This window comes from Narcine bancroftii, chromosome 12, assembly GCF_036971445.1.
Source record: "Narcine bancroftii isolate sNarBan1 chromosome 12, sNarBan1.hap1, whole genome shotgun sequence".
Lineage (NCBI taxonomy): Eukaryota > Metazoa > Chordata > Chondrichthyes > Torpediniformes > Narcinidae > Narcine > Narcine bancroftii.
In genome coordinates this window covers 4537287-4565061 of record NC_091480.1, presented here as the reverse complement: position 1 = coordinate 4565061, position 27775 = coordinate 4537287, and the positions used below count along the sequence as shown (strand labels likewise).

Sequence of the window (27775 nt, the reverse complement as noted above, 5' to 3'; positions counted from 1 at the left end):
TGGTTTGGAAGTCTCCATCCTCCCTTCTCCTTACCCAACAGGACCTGAATAATGGAAAGTTTTTCAGGCCCCGACCCTCCATTCTAACCACGTCCCCTTTTATAAACCGTCCAGCTTTTAGTTTCAACAGTCATCTGGTGATATTAAAAGTCTGAATGAAATGGAAGTTGTTGAGGGCAGTCCTATTGATAAAAATCCCCTCAAACAACAGGCAGTGATTTCCAAAGCTGGTGTGTAAACGTTTTATTACCCATCATTATGTTACAGCACTTGATTGTGGTCCCAACCCTGGGTGTGAAGCCAGGGGTGTGTGGGGTTGGGGGAGGACGTCATTAAAAAGTCTGGGACAAGGGCGCTGGAGGTAGTTGTGTTGTGGTGACTCCATGCTGTTCACACGTTGTAGATGTTGCTGTGAGCACAGCATTTCCACTGAACCAGCTCACTATGATGGAACCATAGAGCAATCTCCTTCTGGGCCACTTCCACTGAGTCACTGGCATGGACAGCATTCCTGAAATGAGGAATGGCCAGTTACAACAGGTGATGGCCCAGGGACAGTGGGGATCATTTCTGTCAGTGCAGACCCCTGTGGCACTGACTCTCATTCCCCACCCCACCCCCATGGAGTCTCCCCTGGGAGCAGGTTCCACCCTCACCCCTCCCACAAGGGTCTCCCCTGGGAGTGGGTTCCCCCTCACCCACCAATGGGATTTCCACTGGGAGTGGGTTCTCCCCCTTCCCTCCATGGGTCTCCAGGGAATGTACATCCCCTCACCCACCCATGGGGTCTCCGTTGGGAGTGGGTTCCTTCCCCCCCCACCGCCATAGTGTCCCTGCCGGGATTGGCTCCCCGTCAGCCCCTATGGGGTCCCTCTTGGGGATGGGTTCCCCCCCTCACCCACCCATGGGGTAGCCACTGGAAGTGGGTGCACCCAACCCCCCTGCCTCCATGGTGTCTCTGTGGGGTCCCGCCTCACTCAACCATGATGTCTCCCCTAGGAGTGGGTTCCTCCCCCACACCTCCCCTCCATGGGTCTCCAGGGAGTGGGTTCCCCTCACCCACCCAATCCACATGGTGTCTGCTGGGGTCCCACCTCACCTGCCCATGGTGTCCTCCTCCTCACCCACCCATGGCATTTCCCCTGGGAGTGGGTCCCTCCTCACCCACCTATGGTGTCGCCCTCAGGAGTGGGTTCCCGCCCTCACCCCCTATTGGGGTCTCCCCTGGGAATGGGTTCCCCCTTCACCCCCCATTGCGTCCTCCCTGGGTGGATTCCCCCCCCAACCCACCCCCTCCCCTCAATGGGGTCTCTGCTGGGAATGGGTCTCCCAGTCCATCAGCTACATTTGAACACCCCCTACCTGCTGATGTCAACACACAGATCCCCACGGATGGTTCCAGGCAGGGCCTGGGTAGGGCTGGTAGCACCTACCATCGTACGAGAGACTTTCACCACATCCTGTCCTTCCCAAACCTGCAGAGAACATTAAACACATCAAACAGAAGCAACAAATTCTGGCCAAGGGTGTGATGTCACAAACATTTGAAACTAACAATTTAGCTGTTCATAGGGTCCCAATGTGACGGCAGAGTGGGCTGGCAGGCAGATGGGTTTCTCAATTAGTTTATGAATTCCCTGCCGAGAGATGTGAACACATCTCAGGGCATCACTCAGAACGACCTTCCCTACATCGACACGCTCCACTGCCGTGGAACAGCTGCTATTGCATCACAGAACACTCCCAGCCATGACATTTCTCCCAAATCCCCTTCCCTTCATTGTTGACAGTGAAGGGACAAACTTTCAGATTCAAGGACACATTCTTTCGTACTCTTATCATAAAAAATATCACATTTGCAAAGATTGATGCCCTTACACAGGGAAACGTACCTTTCTCTGAAATCTGATCAACTATCCACTGTAACACCCCACCCTACACTGTGACTCACTGTAACACCCCACCCTACACTGTGACTCACTGTAACACCCCACCCTGCACTGTAACACACTGTAACACCCCACCCTGCACTGTGACTCACTGTAACACCCGACCCTGCACTGTGACGCACTGTAACACCCCACCCTGCACTGTAACACACTGTAACACCCCACCCTGCACTGTGACTCACTGTAACACCCCACCCTGCACTGTGACTCACTGTAACACCCCACCCTGCACTGTGACTCACTGTAACACCCCACCCTGCACTGTGACGCACTGTAACACCCCACCCTGCACTGTGACTCACTGTAACACCCCACCCTGCACTGTGACTCACTGTAACACCCCACCCTGCACTGTAACACACTGTAACACCCCACCCTGCACTGTGACTCACTGTAACACCCGACCCTGCACTGTGACGCACTGTAACACCCCACCCTGCACTGTAACACCCCACCCTGCACTGTGACTCACTGTAACACCCGACCCTGCACTGTGACGCACTGTAACACCCCACCCTGCACTGTAACGCACTGTAACACCCCACCCTGCACTGTAACGCACTGTAACACCCCACCCTGCACTGTAACGCACTGTAACACCCCACCCTGCACTGTAACGCACTGTAACACCCCACCCTGCACTGTAACGCACTGTAACACCCCACCCTGCACTGTAACGCACTGTAACACCCCACCCTGCACTGTAACTCACTGTAACACCCCACCCTGCACTCTGTAACTCACTGTAACACCCCACCCTGCACTGTGACTCACTGTAACACCCCACCCTGCACTGTTACACACTGTAACACCCCACCCTGCACTGTGACTCACTGTAACACCCCACCCTGCACTGTGACTCACTGTAACACCCCACCCTGCACTGTAACGCACTGTAACACCCCACCCTGCACTGTAACGCACTGTAACACCCCACCCTGCACTGTAATGCACTGTAACACCCCACCCTGCACTGTGACTCACTGTAACACCCCACCCTGCACTGTAACGCACTGTAACACCCTGCACTGTAACACACTGTAACACCCCACCCTGCACTCTGTAACTCACTGTAACACTGCTCCCCACACTGTGACTCAAGGCCATTTCAGATAGCCCAAAAGCTGAGATGTAAAGGTGGCGAAACTCTGCCAAAATGCATAATCACCCACCTTTCTGAATGTTTGGAGACCATCTCTAAGCCGCATATTCCAACTCCTCTCCAAGAGGCATCATCTCCGCAGTGCAGCCCTCTGCCGATCAATTTGAATGTATAGCCGTGCTAAGTGGTTGTTTAGGGGCGGACTGATGATGCCATCAGGGGTGGTGGGGCAGTGGGAGCTGTCATTGGGGGCTGTTAGAGCAGCGGGGGCCATCAGGGGGCGGCCAGTGCAGGCTGGGACAACCACACTGGGCCGCTTCAGCCTTCAGGGCCACACTCTGTGGCTCAACCCATAATCCCCCACACAGCTGGAACAGTTCTGGGAAACACAGGGAAGATGGCCATTGCTTTGCCTTGTATTTATGACAGGTAGCTCTACGAGGCGTCTCTGGATATGAATGGGACACTGGAGCAACCTTTTAAGTCTGATGTCTGAAAGGAAAGTTCCCATTTACCATACGCTCCGTAGCCGTGGCCTGACGTGAAATGGCCAAAAGTAACACCAAACCCTGCCCTCTGTGACTCTAGCCCCTTTCAAATTGCCATGTAAAATGGGGTTAACCAGGCAATTTACTTGGTTGATGACCCAGGTACATAGCTATTTGAAAAGGTCCAACTGGGTCCCAGACCTACCTCTGAGGTGGTCAGGGAACCCAGTAAAACTTACTTGGATGTCCTCCTTGGGCAGTTTGAAAGGGGGAATGGCCGACCCAGTTACTCTGGTGATGTCAGCGCATTGTGTGTCACAGGGAAACCCCTGACTGGTTCATTGCAAGATGTTGTCGCAGTGTTGCCTCAATGTGCCGCTGCTGTGATCGGGGGTGGGTGAAGAGGGGGCAGTGGTGCCTCAATGTGCCGCTGCTGTGATCAGGAGTGGGTGAAGAGGGGGCAGTGGTGCCTCAATATGCCACTGCTGTGATCGGGGGTGGGTGAAGAGGGGGCAGTGGTGCCTCAATGTGCCGCTGCTGTGATCAGGGGTGGGTGAAGAGGGGGCAGTGGTGCCTCAATGTGCCACTGCAGTGATCGGGGGTGGGTGAAGAGGGGGCAATAGTGCCTCAATGTGCCGCTGCTGTGATCGGGGGTGGGTGAAGAGGGGGCAGTGGTGCCTCAATGTGCCGCTGCTGTGATCGGGGGTGGGTGAAGAGGGGGCAGTGGTGCCTCAATGTGCCGCTGCTGTGATCGGGTGGGGTAAAGAGGGGACAGTGGTGCCTCAATGTTCCGCTGCTGTGATCAGGGGTGGGTGAAGAGGGGGCAGTGGTGCCTCAATGTTCGGCTGCTGTGATCGGGTGGGGTGAAGAGGGGGCAGTGGTGCCTCAATGTGCCGTTGCTGTGATCAGGGGTGGGTGAAGAGGGGGCAGTGGTGCCTCAATGTTCCGCTGCTGTGATCAGGGATGGGGAGAAGAGGGGACAGTGGTGCCACAATGTTCCGCTGCTGTGATCGGGGGTGGGTGAAGAGGGGGCAGTGGTGCCTCAATGTTCCGCTGCTGTGATCAGGGGTGGGTGAAGAGGGGGCAGTGGTGCCTCAATGTTCCGCTGCTGTGATCAGGGGTGGGTGAAGAGGGGGCAGTGGTGCCTCAATGTTCCGCTGCTGTGATCAGGGATGGGGTGAAGAGGGGACAGTGGTGCCTAAATGTGCCGTTGCTGTGATCAGGGGTGGGTGAAGAGGGGGCAGTGGTGCCTCAATGTGCCGCTGCTGTGATCAGGGGTGGGTGAAGAGGGGGCAGTGATGCCTCAATGTGCCGTTGCTGTGATCAGGGGTGGGGTGAAGAGGGGGCAGTGGTACCTCAATGTGCCGCTGCTGTGATCAGGGGTGGGTGAAGAGGGGGCAGTGGTGCCTCAACGTGCCGCTGCTGTGATCAGGGGTGGGTGAAGAGGGGGCAGTGGTGCCTCAACGTGCCGCTGCTGTGATCAGGGGTGGGTGAAGAGGGGGCAGTGGTGCCTCAACGTGCCGCTGCTGTGATCAGGGGTGGGTGAAGAGGGGGCAGTGGTGCCTCAATGTGCCGCTGCTGTGATCAGGGGTGGGGTGAAGAGGGGGCAGTGGTGCCTCAATGTTCCGCTGCTGTGATCAGGGGTGGGCTGAAGAGGGGGCAGTGGTGCCTCAATGTGCCGCTGCTGTGATCAGGGGTGGGTGAAGAGGGGGCAGTGGTGCCTCAATGTGCCGCTGCTGTGATCAGGGGTGGGTGAAGAGGGGGCAGTGGTGCCTCAATGTGCCGTTGCTGTGATCAGGGGTGGGTGAAGAGGGGGCAGTGGTGCCTCAATGTGCCGTTGCTGTGATCAGGGGTGGGTGAAGAGGGGGCAGTGGTGCCTCTATGTGCCGTTGCTGTGATCAGGGGTGGGGTGAAGAGGGGGCAGTGGTGCCTCAATGTGCCGTTGCTGTGATCAGTGGTGGGTGAAGAGGGGGCAGTGGTGCCTCAATGTGCCGCTGCTGTGATCAGGGGTGGGGTGAAGAGGGGGCAGTGGTGCCTCAATGTGCCGCTGCTGTGATCAGGGGTGGGTGAAGAGGGGGCAGTGGTGCCTCAATGTGCCGTTGCTGTGATCAGGGGTGGGGTGAAGAGGGGGCAGTGATGCCTCTATGTGCCGTTGCTGTGATCAGGGGTGGGGTGAAGAGGGGGCAGTGGTGCCTCAATGTGCCGTTGCTGTGATCAGGGGTGGGTGAAGAGGGGGCAGTGGTGCCTCAATGTTCCGCTGCTGTGATCAGGGGTGGGTGAAGAGGGGGCAGTGGTGCCTCAATGTTCCGCTGCTGTGATCAGGGGTGGGTGAAGAGGGGGCAGTGGTGCCTCAATGTTCCGCTGCTATTATCAGGGGTGGGTGAAGAGGGGGCAGTGGTGCCTCAATGTGCCGCTGCTGTGATCAGGGGTGGGTGAAGAGGGGGCAGTGGTGCCTCAATGTGCCGCTGCTGTGATCAGGGGTGGGTGAAGAGGGGGCAGTGGTGCCTCAATGTTCCGCTGCTGTGATCAGGGGTGGGTGAAGAGGGGGCAGTGGTGCCTCTATGTGCCGTTGCTGTGATCAGGGGTGGGTGAAGAGGGGGCAGTGGTGCCTCAATGTGCCGTTGCTGTTATCAGGGGTGGGGTGAAGAGGGGGCAGTGGTGCCTCTATGTGCCGCTGCTGTGATCAGGGGTGGGTTGAAGAGGGGGCAGTGGTGCCTCAATGTGCCGCTGCTGTGATCAGGGGTGGGTGAAGAGGGGGCAGTGGTGCCTCAATGTGCCATTGCTGTGATCAGGGGTGGGGTGAAGATGGGGCAGTGGTGCCTCAATTTGCCGTTGCTGTGATCAGGGGTGGGGTGAAGAGGGGGCAGTGGTGCCTCAATGTGCCGCTGCTGTGATCAGGGGTGGGTGAAGAGGGGGCAGTGGTGCCTCAATGTGCCGTTGCTGTGATCAGGGGTGGGGTGAAGAGGGGGCAGTGGTGCCTCAATGTGCCGCTGCTGTGATCAGGGGTGGGTAAAGTGGGGGCAGTGGTGCTTCAACGTGCCGCTGCTGTGATCAGGGGTGGGTGAAGAGGGGGCAGTGGTGCCTCAATGTGCCATTGCTGTGATCAGGGAGAGGTCCTGCCATGATGTGCCGCTCCACTTTGTGGCCATAGCTCAATGTGAGAGTACAGGAACAATGGCCATCTTCCTCACCCATAATCCCCCACGCTGCTGGAACCACTCTGGTCCTGATTGCTGCAGTGACACATCGCTGAGGGGGGCAACTGATGGCTTGGAGCGGGGGTGGGGTGTGACTGACAGAAAGGGATCCCCTGTAGCTGCGTGACGCATCACTCACTACATCATTGCAGGGGCGGGATCCCCCTTAAATCGCCGGGTTGGCGATTTGACAGGCAGGTTAGGCGGCTGTTTGAAAGGTGCATCCTGCCCAGAACCTCACCCAGCTCCCAAGAGGGTGACCAGTAGTAACATCACACCCTGCACTATGTACAGCTCACTAGCTCAGATAGATCACAAAACAAATTCAGTGGATCCTGAATGGTAGAAATCCTTACTGGATCCTCAGATGGAATCTCAAGTTCTTTCAATCATTTTGCTTTCTCATCATAGCAATGATGGTTTCTGAGCTCAATTAGTCGATCAGCGTGAGTTAGGAACAGAGAACATTCCAGCACAGTACTGCCCACCCATATGTACCTACAAAAATCTAAACCCTCCCTATGTTATAACCCTCTATTTTTCTTCCATCCATCTGTCTAAAATGCCCCTACTATTTCAGTCTCCACCACCATCCTTGGCAAGGATATTCCAGGCCCCCATAACTCTGTGTGTAAAAAAAACTTACCATTTCACCATTTACATAACATAACATAACAATTACAGCACGGAAACAGGCCATTAGGCCCTTCTAGTCCGCACCGAACCAAACACCCCTTTCTAGTCCCACCTCCCTGCACAATGCCCATAACCCTCCATCTTCTTCTCATCCATATACCTGTCCAACCTTTTTTTAAATAATACAATTGACTCCGCCGCCACTATTTCTCCCGGAAGCTCATTCCACACGGCTACCACTCTCTGAGTAAAGAAGTTCCCCCTCATGTTACCTCTAAACCTCTGCCCCTTAATTCTTAACTCATGTCCTCTTGTTTTAATCTTTCCTCCTCTTAACGGAAATAGTCTATCCACATCCACTCTGTCTATCCCTTTCATAATCTTAAATACTTCTATCAAATCCCCTCTCAACCTTCTACGCTCCAAAGAATAAAGACCTAATCTGTCCAATCTCTCCCTATACTCTAGATGCTTAAACCCAGGTAACATTCTGGTAAACCTTCTCTGCACTCTCTCCACTCTGTTTATATCCTTCCTATAATTAGGCGACCAGAACTGCACACAGAACTCCAAATTAGGCCGCACCAACGTCTTATACAATCTCAACATCACCTCCCAACTCCTTTATTCCATGCAATGATTGATAAAGGCCAGCATACTAAAAGCCTTCTTCACCACCCTATTCACGTGAGTTTCTACCTTCAGGGAACGATGTACCGTTACTCCTAAATCTTTCTGCTCTTCTGTATTCATCAATGCTCTCCCATTTACCACGTATGTCCTATTCTGATTCTTCTTACCAAAATGAAGCACCTCACACTTATCAGCATTAAATTCCATCTGCCATTTTTCAGCCCACTTTTCTAAGCAGCCCAAATCCCTCTGCAATCCTTGAAAACCTTCTTCATTATCCACTATTCCACCTATCTTAGTATCGTCTGCATATTTACTAATCCAATTCCCCACCCCATCATCTAGATCATTAATGTATATAACGAACAACAATGGGCCCAATACAGATCCTTGAGGCACACCACTGGTCACCGGCCTCCAACCTGACAGACAATTATCCACTACCACTCTCTGGCCTCTCCCTTTCAGCCAATGTTCAATCCATTTGACTATCTCAAAATTTATACCTAAAGACTGCACCTTCCTAACTAACCTTCCATGTGGTACCTTATCGAAGGCCTTACTGACGTCCATATAGACAACATCCACTGCGCTACCCTCATCCACATTCCTAGTCACCTCTTCAAAAAATTCAATCAGATTGGTCAAACATGACCTTCCTCCCACAAATCCATGTTGAGTGCTCCTGATCAGACCCTGTCTATCCAGATGTTTATAAGTACTATCTCTAAGAATTTTCTCCATTAATTTACCTACCACAGACGTCAAACTTACAGGCTGATAGTTGCCAGGCTTCCTCCTTGAACCCTTTTTAAATAACGGAACCACATGCGCAATGCGCCAATCCTCCGGCACTATCCCCATATCTAATGACATTTGGAAAATTACCGCCAGAGCCTCTGCTATTTCCTCCTTCACTTCTCTCAATGTCCTGGGGAAGATCCCATCTGGTCCCGGAGACTTATCCACCTTTATATTCTTCAAAAGCCTTAAAACTACACTTTTTGTAATCTCTATATTCCCCATATTTACCCAATTTTCTTTTTTTATCTCACATCTCCCAATATCCTTCTCCTTAGTGAATACCGAAGAAAAGAAACTGTTCAATATCTCCCCCATTTCTCTAGGCTCCACACACAGTTTTCCGCTCTGATTTTCTAAGGGACCAATTTTGTCTCTAGCTTTCCTCTTACCATTAACATATTTGTAGAACTCTTTTGGATTAGTTTTCACCCTGCTTGCCATAGTTTCCTCGTACCTTCTTTTAGCTTTCCTAATTCCTCTCTTAAGATTCCTCTTACATTCAATGTATCTTTCAAACATCTCCTTAACTCCATGCTTCTTATATCTAATGTACGCCTCCCTTTTTCTTCGAACCAAGTTTCCAATATTCCTTGAAAACCACGGCTCTCTCAAACCTTTTGCCCCTCCTTTTAACCTAACAAGAACATAAAGCTTTTGCACTCTCAAAATCTGATCTTTAAAAGACTTCCATCTCTCTACTACATCCTGCCATAAAGCAAATTGTCCCAATGCACACACTGCAAGTCCTTTCGCATCTCCTCAAATCTAGCTTTTCCCCAATCAAAAACCTCAACCCTTGGCCCTGACTTCTCTCTTTCCATAATGACATTGAAGCTGATGGCATTATGATCACTGGACCCGAAGTGCTCGCCAACACTAACCTCCGTCACTTGACCCATCCCATTTGCCAACAGTAGATCTAACACTGCTCCTTCTCTGGTCGGCACCTCTACATATTGTTGTAAAAAACTATCTTGCACACATTTCACAAACTCTAACCCATCCATCCTTTCACAGAATGTGTTTCCCAACCTATATGTGGAAAATTAAAATCTCCCATAATTACAACCCTGTGCTTATCACAAATATCTACTATCTCCCTACAGATTTGCTCCTCTAGGTCTCGGACCCCTCCGGGTGGTCTATAATATACCCCTACAAGTGTAACCTCTCCTTTCCTACTCCTCAGTTCCACCCAAATAGCCTCTGTGGATGTGCCCTCTAATCTATCCTTCCTAGTCACCGCTGTAATATTTTCCCTGACAAGCAATGCAACCCCACCTCCTCTTGCCCCTCCGACTCTATCACACCTAAAACAACGAAACCCAGGGATATTCAGTTGCCAATCACATCCCTCCTGCAACCATGTCTCACTAATTGCTACCACATCATACTTCCAAGTATCAATCCACACCTTCAGCTCATCCACCTTTTTTACAATACTCCTGGCATTAAAATATATGAATTTCAGAGATTTCCCAATTTTTAATCCCTGTTTTCCCTCATCTTTAATAACAACATTATTTACTTTTCCTGCCAATTGCCCTTCATCTTCTTCCAGAGCATTTCCCTTCTCTATCACCTGCCCATCCATATTCAAATACTTACTACAAACTTTCTTTGTTTGCATTCTAACCTTCTCCTTACTGCTCTGTACTATTTTGTTCCCTCCCCCCAACCATTCTAGTTTAAAGGATCCTGAGTAGCCCTAGCAACAGTGCAGCAACAGGCCAGTTTGTCCCTACTAGTCCGTGCCAAACATCATTTCCCACCTAGTCCCACTGACACGCATTTGGTCCATAATCCTCCACACCTCTCCTGTCCATATATCTATCCAACCTTCCTTGAATATTAACATCACTACTGGAAGTTTATTCCATATCCCCACCACCCTCTGCGTGAAGAAATTACCCCTCATGTTTCCTTTAAACTTTTCCTATTTTCCTTGCCCTCTTGTTTGAATCTCCCCCACTCTCAGTGGATAAAGCCTGTCCACATTGACTTTATCTGTCCCCTTTATAATTTTGAATACCACTATCAAATCACGCCTCAACCTTCTACACTCCAGGGAATAAAGTCCCAGCCTGCTCAACCATTCCCTGTAACTCAAACCCTGAAAACCGGCAACATTCTCATAAACCTCCTCTGCACTCTCTCTTTCCCATTTGTATTCTTCCTGTAATTTGGCCACCAAAACTGTACACAATATTCCAAATTTGGCCTCACCAATGCCTTGTACAACTTCAACATAACATCCCAACTCCTGTGTTCTCTACTCTGATTTATGAAAGTTAACATACTAAATGCCTTCCTCACCAACCTATCTGCAAGTCATTCAACTTCCAGGGAATTATGTACCATGACTCCTAAATCCTTTTGTCCCACTGCACTCTCAATTGTCAACCTTCAGCACTATCCACAACACCTCCAACCTTCATATCATCCCCAAACATACTGGTCCATCCTTCCATCTCTTCTAGGTCATTTATAAACATCACAAAGAGCAGGGGTCCCAGAACAGATCCTTGTGGTACTCCACTAGTCACCGACCTCCAGGCAGAATACTTTCCTTCCACTACTACTCTCTGCTTTCTTTCTGCAAGCCAATTTTTTTGATCCCCACAGCCAAGGTTCCACTGATCCCATGATTCATGACTTTCTAAATGTCTCTCGTGGGGAACCTTGTCAAATGCCTTGTTAAAATCCACATATCTACTGCCCTATCCTCACCAATTTCTTTTGTTACCTCCTCAAAAAAACTCAATTAGGTTCATGAGGCATGGCCTTCACTGAAGCCATGCTGACTATCCTTGAGTCAACTGGACTCCAAATGCTCATAGATCTTGTCCTTAAGAATCCTCCCCAATAGTTTGCCCACCACTGACGTGAGACTTTCCTGTCTATAATTCCCAGAATTCTCCCTATTGCCTTTTTTTTAAACAAGGGGACCACATTGGTAATTTTACTCAATCCTCCAACACCTTCCCTATGGTCAAAGAGGTTTCAAAAGATCATTGCCCAGGGCCCAACAATCTCTTCCCTCACTTCCCACAGCAACCTGGGGAATATCTCACCTGGGGATGTCCCATCAAACTTAATATTTTTAAAAAGATCCTGCATTTCCTCTTTTTTAATCTTAACATGATCCAGAACACAAGCTTGTTCTGCTCTGACCTCACATTTTGGCTAAGGTCCTTTTTTCTCGAGGATACTGAAGCAAAGTTCAGTATTAATTTAGGATGTCGCTAACCTGCTTCTCCTCCAGGCACGTTACCTCCTTTATCCTTAAGTTCCCACTCTTGACATTTGGATGCTCTTCATGTATGCATTGAACGCCTTAAGGTTCTCCTTAATCCTACATACCGGAGGAGTCACGTGACGGAGTAGTGGCCGGTCAGGGAACTCCAGCCCTCTCCGGAAAAGTTTTAAAAAAAACACAGAAAACACAAAGGCACAAACATAAAAATTAAAATAAAGTGAAAGTAAAGGTGGGAAGAAAATGGCAGCGAAGAAAGAAAAGTCAAAAGCAACGGGAAGAAGAGAAGACGAAAAGACCTGTCTGAGGAGGCCCGCCACGGAGAGAGAAGCCCGCTCCCTAAGGTCAGTCGAAGTTCCGAGCTCGGGACTACAAAAATGGCTTGCGGAGCCAAGCAAAAGTGCGCAACCCCGCATGACAAAAAAAACACTGACGGGAGGGGGGACCAGCTGAGGAGTCGATCTCCACAGCTGAGAATGACAGCTACAACACAACAACGAGGAGAACATAGAAAACAACGAGAACAAGAAAGAAGAGAGTAAAAAGAAATCAAGGAAACAACAGATGACCAACCCAGAGGAAGAAGAAGAAGAAGAACATAGAGAAATGGAAGAAGAAGGGAAGGGCAAGACAATGGATATATATTTTTTTAAAGAATATATGGAATCAGTAAAAGAATGGCAATCACAAGAATTTAGTGAAATAAAAAGAAGAATTAAAAGTACAGAAGAAAAAATGAATAGATTAGAGATGGTCATGTCAGATATAGGAAAAAGAGTGGACAAGGTGGAAGAACGAGAAACAGCCGTAGAAATGGAAGTAGAGGACTTAAAAAAGAAATTAGAAGAATCTAATAAAAAAGTTAAAGAGACACAAGAGCTGTTAGCTCAGAAGATAGATATAATTGAAAATTATAATAAAAGAAATAATATAAAGATAGTGGGCCTTAAGGAAGATGAAGAAGGCAAGAAATTGAGAGAATTTATAAAAGATTGGATCCCCAGGGTCCTAAAAGACCAGAATTACAGGAAGAAATGGAAATAGAAAGGGCACATAGAACACTAGCCCCTAAACCACAGCCACAACAAAAACCAAAATCCATTTTAGTAAAATTCCTAAGATATACGACGAGAGAAAATATATTGGAGAAAGCAATGAAGAAAATAAGAGAAGACAAAAAGCCACTGGAATACAAAGGTCAAAAAAATTTTTTTCTATCCAGACATAAGTTTTGAACTCCTGAAGAAGAGGAAGGAGTTTAATACAGCAAAAGGGATCCTATGGAAAAAAGGATATAAATTTATGCTAAAGTACCCAGCGGTACTTAAAATAGTTATTCCAGGGCAGCAAAACAGACTATTCTCGGATCCGGAGGAAGCACGAAAATTTGGAGAACAACTACAGAACAAACAGAGAGATGAAGACATGTAACGAGAGCAAAAATGACCACGAACTATATGTATGTGTGTACATGAGTGTATGCGTATTTAAAGGAAAATATATAGAGTATAGTTAAGAATTAATAAGGGAAAGAAAGGGAAGAGAGGAAGTAAGGAGGGAATTAAGAGAGTGACCTTTGTTGTATGTGAAAATTGGAATCTTTTCTGGGGGGGGGGCTGGGTGGGGAGGAGTTACGGTCACTGCAAAATCAATTGACGCTTGCAAGTGAATTCGCAAATCCAAATGGAGAGAGGAGATGTGGTTGCCCGACAAGGGATAAAGGGCAACTCAGGAAGGGGAGGGGATAGTGGGGTTAAAGAAATTTTAGATAGGAGAATAAGGGAAATGTTTGATGTTTTAGAAATGTTGTCTTATAAAGTGTTCAAAACAAGAAAGCTGAAATGGATAAGAAGGAAAGGTGATGATGAGGAAACAGAAAGGAAAGATAAACAAAGTATGAAATGGCTATGTTGAACTATATGACTTTAAATATTAACGGAATACATAACCAAATCAAAAGGAAGAAACTGCTAAATTTACTGAAAAAAGAAAAAATTGATATAGCATTCGTGCAAGAAACACACTTAACTGAAATGGAGCACAAGAAATTAAAGAGAGATTCGATAGGAAATGTAACAGCAGCGTCATATAATTCAAAAGCTAGAGGAGTAGCTATATTAATTAGTAAAAATATACCAATTAAAATAGAAGAGGAAATAATAGATCCAGCAGGGAGATATGTAATGATAAAATGTCAGATATATTCGGAGTTTTGGAATCTACTCAATGTATATTTTTTTGAAGATAGCAGACACGCAAGGGAACATACTAATAGGAGGGGATTTCAACCTTAATTTGGATTCAAACATGGATAAAACTGGGAAAAAAATTAACAGAAAGAACAAAGTAACCAAATTTATAATTAAATCAATGCAAGAAATGCAACTTTTAGATATATGGAGGAAACAACACCCAAAGGAAAAGGAATATTCATATTATTCGGGTAGACATAAAACATACTCAAGAATAGACCTATTCCTAATATTAGCTCGTATGCAAGACAGAATTAGAAAAACAGAATATAAAGCTAGAATTTTATCGGACCACTCACCCCTGATATTGACAATAGAGTTAGAGGACATCCCTCCAAGAATGTATAGATGGAGATTAAACTCCATGCTACTTAAAAGGCAGGATTTTAGAGAATTCATAGAAAGACAAATTAAAATGTACTTTGAAATAAATACGGAATCAGTGAAAGATAAATTTATACTATGGGACGCAATGAATGCGTTCATCAGAGGGCAAATAATAAGTTATGTAACCAAGATGAAGAAGGACTACAATCAGGAAATAGAGCAGTTGGAAAGGGAATTAGCAAATATAGAAAAAGAATTAGCAATGAAGGAAGACACAACTAAAAGAAGAGAATTGGCAGATAAAAAAATAAAATATGAAACACTACAAACATATAAGGTGGAGAAGAACATAATGAAGACAAAACAGAAATATTATGAACTAGGAGAAAAAACGCACAAAATTCTAGCGTGGCAGCTTAAGACAGAACAAACTAAGAGAATGGTATTGGCATCAAGGAAAAAAGACAAACAAATCACATATAATCCAACGGAGATTAATTAAAACTTCAGAGAATTCTACGAACAATTATACCAAACTGAAAACGAAGGGAAAGAAGACAAAATAGATGAATTTTTAACTAAAATTGAACTACCGAAATTACAAATAGAGGAACAAAATAAATAACAGAACCATTTTAAATAGTAGAAATACAAGAGATAATAAAAAAACTACCGAATGATAAAACACCAGTAGAGGATGGATTCCCAATAGAATTCTATAAAGCATTTAAAGATTTATTAATTCCTCCCCTCCTGGAAGTAATCAACCAGATTGATAAAACACAAAGCTTACCAGATTCATGCAAAACAGCAATAATTACAGTAATACCAAAGACAGGGAAAGATCCACTCGCACTAGCGTCATATAGACCAATATCTTTACTTAGATAATAGCTAAACAGATTATAAGATAATAGCTAAACTATTAGCAAACATATTGGCCGACTATGTACCAAAAATAGTAAATCTAGACCAAACTGGATTTATTAAAAAAGACGAACAACAGACAATATTTGTAAATTTATTAACTTAATTCATGCAGTAGAAGGAAATAAAGCTCCAACAGTAGCGGTGGCTTTAGACGCAGAGAAGGCCTTTGACAGAGTAGAATGAAATTATTTATTCAAAGTACTACAAAAATTCAGTTTACTAGAGAAATATATTAATTGGATTAAAGCATTACATAAGGGGCCATTGGCGAAAGTGACAGTAAATGGATATATATCAAAACAATTTAAATTAAGCAGATCAACAAGGCAGGGATGCCCACAATCGCCCTTATTGTTCGCGTTAGCCATAGAACCACTAGCAGAACTGATAAGAACAGAAAATAAAATAAAAGGGATAAAAATAAAAGACAAGGAATATAAAATCAGTTTATTTGCAGATGACATTATAGTATACTTAACAGAACCAGAAATATCAATAAAAGAATTACATAAGAAATTGAAGGAATATGGATAAGTGTCGGGATACAAGATTAACGCAAATAAAAGTGAAGCAATGCCAATGAATAATGCGGATTGCTCAAAATTTAAGAAGGAATCACCATTCAGATGGCAAATACAAGCAATACGATACCTAGGTATACAAATAAATATAAACCTCGGCCATCTATATAAATTCAATTATTATCCACTAATGAAAAAAATTACAGGACGACTTAGAGCATTGGAAAGACTTACCACTAACACTAATAGGAAGGATAAACTGTATTAAAATGAACATTTTCCCAAGGATACAATATCTATCCTTCAAGGAGTTAAAGAAAATAATAAGGAAATTTTTATGGAAAGGGGTGAAACCGAGGATAGCACTAGGTAAATTAACAGAATGGAATAAACAAGGAGGCTTACAACTGCCAAACTTTAAAAATTATTATAGAGTCGCACAATTAAGATACCTATCAGATTTTTATCAAACAAGGGAAAAGCCAGATTGGACTAGATTAGAACTAGATAAAATAGGGGAGAAGATACCTGAACATATATTATATAAATGGGATGAAAAATTGGTACAACGTAGGAATTCTCCAGTATTACATCATCTGCTCAATATTTGGAAGAAGATTCATGTAGAAAGGAATAAAACAAATTACCAACCTCCAAAACTAATACTGACGCAAAATCAGCTAATCTCTTTTACAATAGATAACCTTTCCTTTAGAGAATGGGAGAAAAAAGGGATCAAAAGAATAAAAAATTGCTTTTCAGGAAATAAATTATTATCCTTTGAACAAATGAAGGATAAATATAACTCACGATAGAGTGTTGGCATACTACCAACTGAAATCCTACTTGAAGGACAAATTGGGAAGCAGTCTGAGGTTACAAGAGGGAAGTAATTTTGAATGTGATTACAGACACAATGATAATCAAAAAATTTATAACAAACATGTATATTAAACTACAAGAAAAGGAGAATGAGGAAACAAATAGTAAAACTAAACAAAAATGGGAACAAGATCTAAACCTAAAGATAAAGAATGAAACATGGGAGAAGTTATGCTCAGGAACTATGAGAAATACAATAAATACGAGGTTACGTATGATACAATATAACTGGATACACAGGCTATATATTACACCTCAAAAGTTAAATAAATGGGACCCAACAGTATCTGACAGATGTTTTCGCTGTAAAAAGGAAATGGGAACAACAATTCATGCAATCTGGACATGTGAGAAAGTGAAAAAATTTTGGGAAGATCTAAACCAGATATTAAATAAAATCACAAAAAGTAATATACCAAAAAACCCAGAGATCTTCCTCCTAAGTAACATAAAAAACAAAGAATTTGGACTTGATTTGGATGGTGCAAAAAAAAGATTTGTTAGGATAGCCCTAGCTGTAGCAAAAAAATGTATTATGTCATCCTGGAAATTAGAAGATAACTTGAGAATACAACAATGGTATATAGAAATGAATAAATGTATTCCATTAGAAAAAATATCATATAATTTAAGAAATAATATTACAATATTTGAACAAATATGGGAGCCATACATGAAACACAATAGAGAAAACCTACCGGGGACATCTACCACCTAAAATGACAGAAGGAGAAGGGAATGAAAAGAATTGACTCAGTGGAAATTCTTGTTTTTGAGTGACAATTGTTTGACGGGTTTAATGTATCTTAGATTCTGAACTTTAAATGAATGGGAGGGGAGGTAGGGAGGGTGGGATGGGAAGAGGGGGGGGTGGAGAAAAGGACACTGTATATATTTGAAAAGGAATATATATGTATCTTGATCAATGTGGTTTATAGTGTGAAAAATTAAAATTAAAAAAAAAAAAATCCTACATACCAGGGCCTGCTCATGCCCCCTTCAAACTCCCCTACATTCTTTCTTAAGCTCCTTCCTGGCTACCATACACTTCTCATCAGCCTTTTCTGTTCCCTGCTTCCTTCTCTCTCTTGACTTGTTGCCTGACCTGTTTCGTCACCCACGGTTCCCTTTTCCCACCATCCTTTCCCTGTCCCAATGGGACAAACCTGTCCTGAAGCCAGCACAAGTTCCCAAAACATCAAAATTACTTCTGTACTTCCTCCTGTGAACATTTGGGAGTGAACATCCCATCTGAGAGTCTCGATTTTGTTTACAGAACCTCCTCTTTCCCACAGCTATCGAATCACTGGGTTGTTGTGGTAACTCACCATGGCAACGATGGGTCCTGAACTCATGTAGTCAATCAGCGCAGGGTAGAAAGTTTTCTCCTCCAGGTCGTGATAATGAGCAGAAAGCACCTCCCGTGGCACCTGATGGTGGGGACAATGGTCAGTGTTGCTCCCTCTTCCCTCCTCCTCCCCCACCTCCCCAGGATGGGACTCTCTCCTCAACCCCAACCCCGGCGGACAGACGGTTTAGGGGTTGGAAATGGAGGTGGAGTGGGGGAGGGGTGGTCAGTGCACTAGGAGAAGGATCCAGTCTACGAGGTGATAGAGGTGTCTCAGACATTGGGGATATGGACAGACCCCTTTCCCATAATGGACACTGGTTTCAGGGGAGAGGGGATCTAAGGAGTGCTTTTTACAGAGAGGTTAATGCCTGGAACTCTCTTCCTGAGGAAGTGTCAGACTCAGATTCAGTCACTAGTTTATGAGGCATCCAGATGGACACAGCAATAGACAAGGCATGGAAGGACCCAGAACTAGTCCACATGCCCCTGATCATGTGTTTGTTTGTGTGTGTGTCTGCACTAACTTTTGGTTCATGGACCAGTTCAGGGCCTTGCTATTATAGTGCCAGTCCCCAGCATGGGAAGCTGACAATATCCTCAGTGACTCAAGACCCCCCTCAGCCTCTGTCACTCCAAGAACTCCATTCAGTCCATCCAGCCAAACTGCACTCTCACGTGGTGACCAGAACCACACACTATGCTCCAAGTGCCATTTCACCAATCATTTTTCCACCACTGAGGTTCAACTGGCTGATCTGTACTTGCTAGATTTCTCTACACTGAACAAAGATTGTAAATTTGCAAAACTCTTGGATCGGCAGATGTTTGGGAGATTATGGCCAGGACCTCTACAATTTCTCGCCACGTCTCTTGTCAACCCAGGATACAACACGTCTGGACTAGGGGTTTTTACATTCTGACTTTTTCCTGTCAAGAGCTTGTGCTGAATCGTCCTTTGCAGTGATTTCAGGGATGAACCAAAGCAGGGCCTGCCCTTGGTGATCAGGGCTGTTGTGGATCCCACCTCTCCTTTCCATTTTGTGCTGCCCCTCTGTGCTCTCTGTCATCCGCCTGGTGTTCTCCACATTAACAACATGGGATCTTTCACCATCTTTCTGTTCTATTTCACTCTCCATCATTTTGGTCAGGAAGTAGAGATTCAGAGCTGGAATATCTTGTTTGATCCTCATTATCTAGCTCTGTTCATGGGAAAGTTTTGGTTGGATTAAACTGGAATCAAAGGCTATTTGTCACCATGGAAACCCCACCTTACCTTCAGAGATATTCCCTTTCCCCCTCTGGAACTGAAACCTTACTAGTTTCCCCTCTTTTCCAGTTCTAATGAATGATCTTAGACCTGAATATGTAACTGTTGCTTCCTTCATAGACACTGCCCGACCTGCTGAGGGTTTCAAGCACTTTTCTGGTTTTGTCTTGGCTTTCCAGTATCTGCAATTATTTTTGTTTTTCACCAACACTGATTGGCTGTTATCTCCATTGCAAGGCACCGAATGGGAGAGGACTGAGGTGTTTGAGAGCTGAGATCTTGCTGTACCTGCACTAGTTTTAGTCCCACGAGCTGGAACCCTCTCTTCTCAAACCGCTGGATAATTTCCCCCACGAGTCTCCTCTGTACACCGTCTGGTTTCACTGCCACTAATGTCTGCTCGCAAATCACTTGACTCCCTGAGCAGAAAACAGAAGAGTTAGAGATTGATGCGCTTACACAGACCATTTCTCTCTGAGTCTAAACTTTGTGCCTAGTTTTGGAGGATTCGATCCAGGAGTGGGCAGAGGTTACAAGGTGCCCGATCCAGGGGTGGGCAGAAGTTACATAGTGACTGATCTAGGGGTGGGCAGCAGTTACACGGTGACCGATCCAGGGGTGGGCAGCGGTTACACAGTGACCGATCCAGGGGTGGGCAGCGATTGCTCAGCCACAAGTCTACTGGAAGAGTTGGGCTGAAATGGCCTCCTCTGAGCAGCATGTTTGACAACTGGAAATGCAGCCAATTCACAGCCAATCTACTCATGCTGAACATGTTCCCATCTGAGGGCCTTCTAACCCAAAACACTGCTCGGGGAAACATAGGCATTCCTGTACAGAATGTTCTCCCTTCAGTCAATACAAGCGTCAGAGATCAGTATCACTTAACTGCTGTACAACAGTTGGACTCGTACAGCCAAGTCCTTGTTGAAGCTGTCAGAAGGCAGTGGCCCTGATAATGGCTGTGTAAACAGGCCTGTTGATTCACAGAGTCAACCTGGTTGGTCTTCATGTGTTGGGAAACTGGATCCATCCCAGACTGAGCTCTACATCTACAGGCAAATCAACCAATGACAGTCACAAACTCCACAGGACAAAGAGGTGCTCAGCTTAGCAGCAGTGAGAGCAAGTTCCTTGACCAGGGGAAGGGGACTGGAGCCCAAAAGATCCCAAGGTTTTATTCTCTTCCTTGAGATGGACGGACACAGAAACAGCCCCTGCCATCCTCTGTGGGAGTCCAAGTGAATGGGGGAGCTCTGCTGTGACCGAAATTGTCAGAAGAAGGGACAGACACCAAGGAATGTGGATCAGGGTGACCTTCAGGTTCCTGGAGATGGGGTGGAGAAGGCAGCCATCGTGAGTCAGACACCAAATATAAAAGCCGGGAGGTTATGATGCAACTTTATAAAACGTTGGGTGCCCTCGGAGTGTGTGTTGTGACCATCACACCAGGAGGTGCAGAGAAGATCCAGTCACGAGTTTCTGGACTGAAACATTGGTAATGTTTGCTCTTTAACGTACAGTTTGACCTGATGAGTTTCTCCAGCGTCGTGTTTTTAGTTAGGGCTTGGCTTGATTTTCCCTGTAGCAAGGATAATTGAAGATTAGAAGAGGCATTAGGGGAGATGGTCAGCAACTTTTTCCATGTTAGGAGTCTTGGAAATGAGAGAGTGGTGAGAGGTGGGGGGGAGGGGAGGTTTACAGGGGATCTGAGGGATATGTTTTTAAACAGTGGATGATGTCTGGAACTTGCCATGAGAAGAGGTGTAATGAGATAGGGTTCCACTGCAGGCAAACAGGATCAGTGTAGATGGTCAGCATGGAGGTGCTGGGCTGAAGGGCCTGTTTCTGTGCTACATCTCTGGCCAGCTCCAGAATGCACCTCGCTGCAGGGAAAGTAATGATGGAACTGACTGTAATTAAATTAACTTATTCAATTTATTTTAATTTCATTTCGAGTTTTCAATAAATTAAAATTTTAGACATGGCAATTTAATGAGAAGCAGCAAGACTTAATCCAGCCCCGTGATCCTGCCATGGGCAACAGTCACAAGGGAGCAGCTCGTTAATCTTATCAATACTCATGACTACACAGCACCCCTGCCCCAAACACAGGGCAAGGGTCTCTCCGACCCTTCCCACCCAAGCCAGGGTTCCCTCTGAACCTCCAACCCCCCCCCACCCAGGCAGGGATCTCTCTGACCCTCCACACCCTGGAGCTGGAGTCCACCCCCTCGAGGCGAATTGTTTTTCAGGAGACTCAGAAACTGGGGTTGATCCGTGGGTTTAAAGCAGGAGGGGATTGATTGGATGGACCAAGCGTGTTACCGGGGGTGGGGGTGAAGGAAGGTCCATGGTGGGAGGGAGAAAGGGTAAAGGAGTGCAGGAACCTGCAGACCGGGGCAGGAAGCAGCTATTTGAAGAGGGAGTGGGGAGGATGGGACCCGGGGGAGTGAGGCTCCGGGACAGGACGGGACCGGGGGGAAAGAGTCTGCGGGACGGGACGGGGGTGGTCCTGCGCATTTCTGGGCGAGTTTCAAACCCACGCGGGACCGAACCTGTTGCTGCACCTACCGGAGCCGAGGGGGCGGCGGCCGGCGGCCCAGCACGATCTCCGAGCGGCGACGAGGCGGCTCAGTCCCCGCAGCAACATCACGACTCGGCCCGGCCGCACCGACTCCCCCCGCGTCCAGGGTCCTGGGCCGGGCTGCAGACCGGACGGGGCGGAGCCGCAGGCAGCTCGGTCCGCCCCACCCACCCTTGGGCCGGCTCTCTCCCGCCGGTGTGTGGGACAGAAAAACACAGAAGCAGAGCGTCTTCGGACCGTAAACACCACCGACAAATCCAAAATAAACAAAGTTCGCGCTGTTTAACATCTCGACACGTTCCTTGAAATCCACTGTAATTCAAGTGTTTAATTTTTTTTCACTTGTTAAACTTTTATGTAAACACTTTCTTAGCCTTTATCACAGAGGATCAGGATCATCTACATCACTGCCCCCAACTCCCAGGCTGGGCTTCACTGGAAGAGACTCCGGTCAGTAACTGACGCTCCTGCAATGCCCGCAGGTCCTGTCTGAGGCTCGTCTTGGGGAGAGGTCGGCTTCAGGGATCAGCCCCGAGTCACTGCCTAGTTGATGAGCGTCTCTCTCTCCTGCCCGTGCTGTTGAGGTCTGCAAAGAACTTGGCCAACCCCTTCTTCATCCTCCTTATGTACTTCAGTTGCAATTCAGATTACACCTGCTACATCCCGTTCTCCGATCGGGATTTCTGACTGAATTCCGTTATAACCCTATTGGACCATGGACGTATATGCAGTCGGCCGTTGCCCGATCGAACGTGAAGCAGCACACACTTTGTATATATAAAAATAATTTAGATGGACAGGATTGTTCCCAGCCTGACAGTCCTGTTTTTAATGCTCTTGTAACTCTGCCTTGATCCTGCAGGCTGGATGGTAAAGGTCCACAATGATTCTGAGCCCTGAAGATAACGTGGACAGAGAGAAGATCCCTGGGACCTTCTCAGTTGTCACCCTCCATTATGACCTCTGATTTGCAACTACAACACCTCCCTATGACGCAGCCAGCCAGGAGACTCTCTGTTGTGTTCCTGACGAACACTGTTGGAATGGGGCTCAGTTGCCTTGCCCTCCTCGACTTCCTTTGCAAGTGTAGATGCTGCTGCGCCCTCCTGACTAATGAGGAGGAGCTGTGGGTCCAGGAGAGATGCAAAGGGGCCCGGATATTGTGCTCCCCACTCTCTCTATGATGGAGTCATTGATATGTAGTGGGGAATGGTTCTTCATCCTCTTGGAGTCCACAATCATCTCCTTTGTCTTGTCCACATGGAGACTCAGGTTGTTGGTCTTGCTCCACTGTACAAACCTTTCAACCTCCTCTCTGTTGCCAGAGGTCACTGACTGTTGTGTTATCAGCAAACTTGATTCTAATGGAGTTGAACCAAGCAGTATAGTTGATTTAGCAGTGTGAACAGCCATGGGTTCATTGCTCTCGAATGATGCTGTCTGACCTCGCTGAGTTCCTTCGCTTCTCATTATCTGGAAACTCACATCATCCAGGCCTTTACAACCAACTTTTGAAATGTAGAGGCTTTGTAACACAAATTGCGGGCACACTGCAAACTCACACAAGCAACTACCTCAATTTTAAATCAAAACCAATTGAAGGGTGAATACTATCCAGAAATAACACATTTTTAAAACCACGGCCTGGATTTGTCTCCCTGAGGAGCAGGTTGATTTTTCCTTGAATGGTTCACACAAAACCCAGGAATAAATTATTTACAACTGGCAAAAGAATCAGAGTGGAGTTATTTGAATTTACAAGCTGACAGGGCAGTGGAAGCAGATTAATTTACTGAATATTTCAGAAGGAAAAAATCTTACAGGGCAGTAGGACCAGGGGCCGAGTAGGACACTTTTTCCTGAATTACACTTTGCTGCCATCAGCTCAAAGTGCCTTCAGTGGGGCTGGGAGATGTCCACAGAATATCCTGACCATTTCCTATAATGCACAGGGTTTGAAACCCAGTGGCCAAATTCTTTCCAGAGTGACAGGATTCTTCACATTTAAACATTCAGCTTGTTATTCTGGAGGGAATGTCAATGTTTTAATCTTCAATTACCACAAGTACTGTTCAGGGAAATCTTCATTCCTTGGCCCTATTAACTGCCAAATGCCTGAATCCAAATACACACTTATACATTGAGTTATTTAAAAGTGATATCAGAATCAGGATTTATTGTCATGAACAAGTCATGAAATTTAGTGTTTTGTGCAGCGTCATAAAGCAAACATTCAGATTATAACCATCTTACCACATTACTATATAAAAAAACAAGAATAGTGCGTGAAAAGTACGGCCGTGTCTGTGGTTCATTGGTTATTCAGGAATCTGGTGGCAGTGGGGAAGTCACTGTCCTTGTGCCGTGGAGTGCTCATCTTTTTTTTAAATATTTTTTTATTTAATACCACCATGAACCATGTCAGTAATATATACAAATATTCAGTATTAATGTATACACAGTGACATTTTCATTTCCCCCTTCCCCCACCCCCTATAACTTAAAGCAGGAAATGAAAGAAAAGAAGGAAGAAGAAATAAATAAATGATAGAAGAACACTCAAGAAAAGAAAAAATCGTATCGTCCTATATTTCATATTTAATTATTTTCATAATTGTAACCTATCACTTTTTAGATGGAGGTCTGAAATTAGTGGTTTCTAATATATTCTCGGTCTGGTTCCCAAATTTGTTCAAATAAAATATATTTGTCTTTTAGATTGCAGGTCAATTTTTTTAAATGGAATACGATTTCTTTGCATATTTTATTTATTACTCAAAATAAATCAAAAGCAGAATACAAATATACATAGTATTTCCTCCCTATAATCCCCCACTCCCCCCTCTAAACTACCCTAAAAGAAGAAAAAGAATAGAAAGTAGGAAAAAAAAGAGATCAACTCACATAACAATCGTCCAATGTTGCCATGGTTTGGTGCAACCCCAACACCTGTGGGACAAAAAAACTACTATAGATTTAAACCCATATATCTCGTATACAGGCTCCAAACCTTCACAAAAAAGAATTATTATGTAAATTATATGTTATCTTTTCCAGCAGAATACAGGACCTCATTTCCAAATGCCACCGTTGAATACTTAAATCAGTCTCATTTTTCCAAGTGATTGCCAAACACTTTCTTGCCACAGCTAATCCCAGTCTCAATAAAGCAATTTGAAACTTATCTAATTTTAATTCCAAAGTCAATTTTTTAATGCAACCCAATAAAAATACCAAAGGGTCAAGGAAAATTTTGAATTTAAATAAACCTTTTAAAGATTCCATAATTCTATTCCAGGGATACACTTGTTCATTTCTATGTATCATTGTTGTATTTTTAAGGTTGCTTCCGTTTTCCAAGTTCTCATTATGCACATGTTTGTTGCTGGAACAGCAATCATATAAATTTGATTTGAGCCCTGTCTAATTTTAGCCCCAATTCTTTATCTTTTATGTTGTTTAACAGGAAGATTTTTGGGTCTTTTGGTTTCTTTTTTGTAATTCTATTTAATATTTTAAATCCTCCCAAAAGAAGTTTTCACTTTTGTATATGCCCAAATTGCGTGTATTGTTTCTCTAATTTCTTGTTTACAACGGAAGCATTTGTCCGATAGTGTTGGATTCCATTCTTTTAACTTTTGAGGTGTATCATATAGTCTGTGTAGCCAATTGTTTTGTATCATACGAAACTGAGTATTTATTGTATTAATCATGGTCCCTGCACATAGTTCCTTCCATGTTCATTCTTTTTTCGAACATTTAAAACTTTTTCCCAACCTTGTTTGGGTTTCTATATTGCTTCATCATTTTCCTTGTATTGCAATTTGCTGAACGTGTTTGTAATAATTTGGTAATAATTGCAGTGTCTGTAATTAAACTATTAATTTCTGCCTTTTTTTCCCCAAATTTCTCTGTGGAGAGCTGGTTGTCCCTAACCAGCCACTACTCCATCACGCGACCACCTCCCTTGTCTTCAGGCTTCTGTACCTTTTTCCCAATGGTAGCTGAGTGAAGAGGGCATGGTCTGGGTGGTGGGGGTCCTTGAGGATAGAGGCTGTTTTTTAAAGACTCCGTCTCATGTAGATGTCCTCGATGGAGTGAAGTCTAGTGCCTGTGATGTCGCAGGCCGAGTTAACAACCCTCTGGAGTTTATTCTTGTCCTGAACATTGGCACCTCCATACCATGCAGTGATGCAACCATGGTCTCCCTGGTACACCTGTAGAAGTTTACAAGTCTTTGGTGACAGACTGAATCTTCTCAGATACCTCACAATGTATAGCCACTGGCGAGCATTCTTAGTAATTGCATCAATGTGGAGGCTCAAGGACAGATCCTTGGAGATGTTGACAACCAGAAATTTGAAGTTCTTGACCCTTTCCGCGACTGAACCCTTGATGAGGACTGGGTCGTGATTTCCTCCTGAAGTCCACAATGATCTCCTTGGTTTTGCTGACGTTGAGTGCAAGGTTGTTGTCATTACACCATTCAACGAACTGATCTATCTTCCTCCTGAACACTTCCTCATTTTTTTTTAATATTTTATTTTTGATTTTTTCAAAAATATACATAATAAAACCTTCAATAACACAAGATATTAAACTTTTTCTTACAAACAACAAAAAAATTCCTCCCTCCCCCTTTCTATACATACAGATCCGCACAGAGCTTGCATATCTTTTAAATATATAGAATACAGTTGGGGAAATCACGTTTGGGTATGTATAATATCAGCATGTAGTGTGAGTGTTATGTGAAGGGTCGAGTAAGAACGACACACAGTTGAGTCGAGATCAAAGACTGATTTATTCACTCCCTGCCTCTGACGACAGGAATAATGTAATCACAGCACTGGCCAGATGAACTTGCTGGCCACCATCTTTACCATGGTTCTGATGGCCAGATGCGGCAGATTGTGCACCATGTCGAAGATGTGCCAACTCCATGCTGCCGGCTCAACGGGGCGGGGTTTGCCGGTGGAGACGTCGCAGAGGAGCATCTGGTTGCCAGGGGCAATGATGACATCCTCCAGCTGCAGCCTGGAAAACGCCGTCTTGTATGCCAGGATCTCAGGGTCGAGGTGCCCTGGAAAGGGCTGAATAGTCTATGCCCTGGGATAGGGCAAGGATGGAATCGATGGCATGATGGTAGATTGCATCGTCCACCACTTTGCTGTTACTGGTGATGAGCTGGTTGTCTATGGTGAATTCAGACACATAGGAAGTGCTGCCTGGCCAACACTTTGTGGAAGGCAAAAGCTGGTAGTTTGTGGTCTGTGAATACTTTGACTGGTCTGCCTTCCAGAAAGTATTGGAAGTGCCTGATCGCCAGGTACATCACCAACAGTTCTCGGTCAAAGGCACTGTATTTAAGTTCAGGTGGTCGGAGGTGCCTGCTAAAAAACGCCAGGGGTTGCCATTGCCCGTCTATTAGCTGTTAAAGGACCCCTTTGACCACTGTGCTGGAGGTATCCACCTTGAGGATGGTCAGCGCCTCTGGCCTGGGGTGAACCAGAAGGGTGGCATTGGCCAGTGCCTTTAGCCTTCTGAAATATCTCCGAGGCCTCCTTGTCCCAGGTAACGTGTTTATTTTTCC

The 27775-nt window shown here is 45.6% G+C and overlaps 1 protein-coding gene and 1 long non-coding RNA gene across 3 annotated transcripts; one reads left to right on the top strand and one right to left on the bottom strand.

Annotated features, from left to right (window-relative positions):
* Positions 1 to 228: 228 nt before the first annotated feature.
* nme4 (NME/NM23 nucleoside diphosphate kinase 4) lies at positions 229 to 22859 on the bottom strand. The gene is made up of 5 exons (XM_069905355.1): positions 22170 to 22859; positions 19884 to 20014; positions 18306 to 18407; positions 1363 to 1475; positions 229 to 511 (listed from the first exon to the last, which is right to left on the bottom strand). Exons 1-5 carry the CDS (start codon positions 22246 to 22248, stop codon positions 391 to 393), a joined length of 546 nt encoding a protein of 181 aa, XP_069761456.1. The 5' UTR covers positions 22249 to 22859; the 3' UTR covers positions 229 to 390.
* Positions 20236 to 26072, top strand: LOC138746829 (uncharacterized). 2 transcript variants are annotated; one of them, XR_011347137.1, is made up of 2 exons: positions 20236 to 21093; positions 23045 to 26072. It is a non-coding gene; the product is annotated as an uncharacterized lncRNA (long non-coding RNA). The 2 variants fall into 2 exon arrangements; XR_011347136.1 differs by having other exon boundaries at positions 22556 to 26072.
* Positions 26073 to 27775: the final 1703 nt, after the last annotated feature.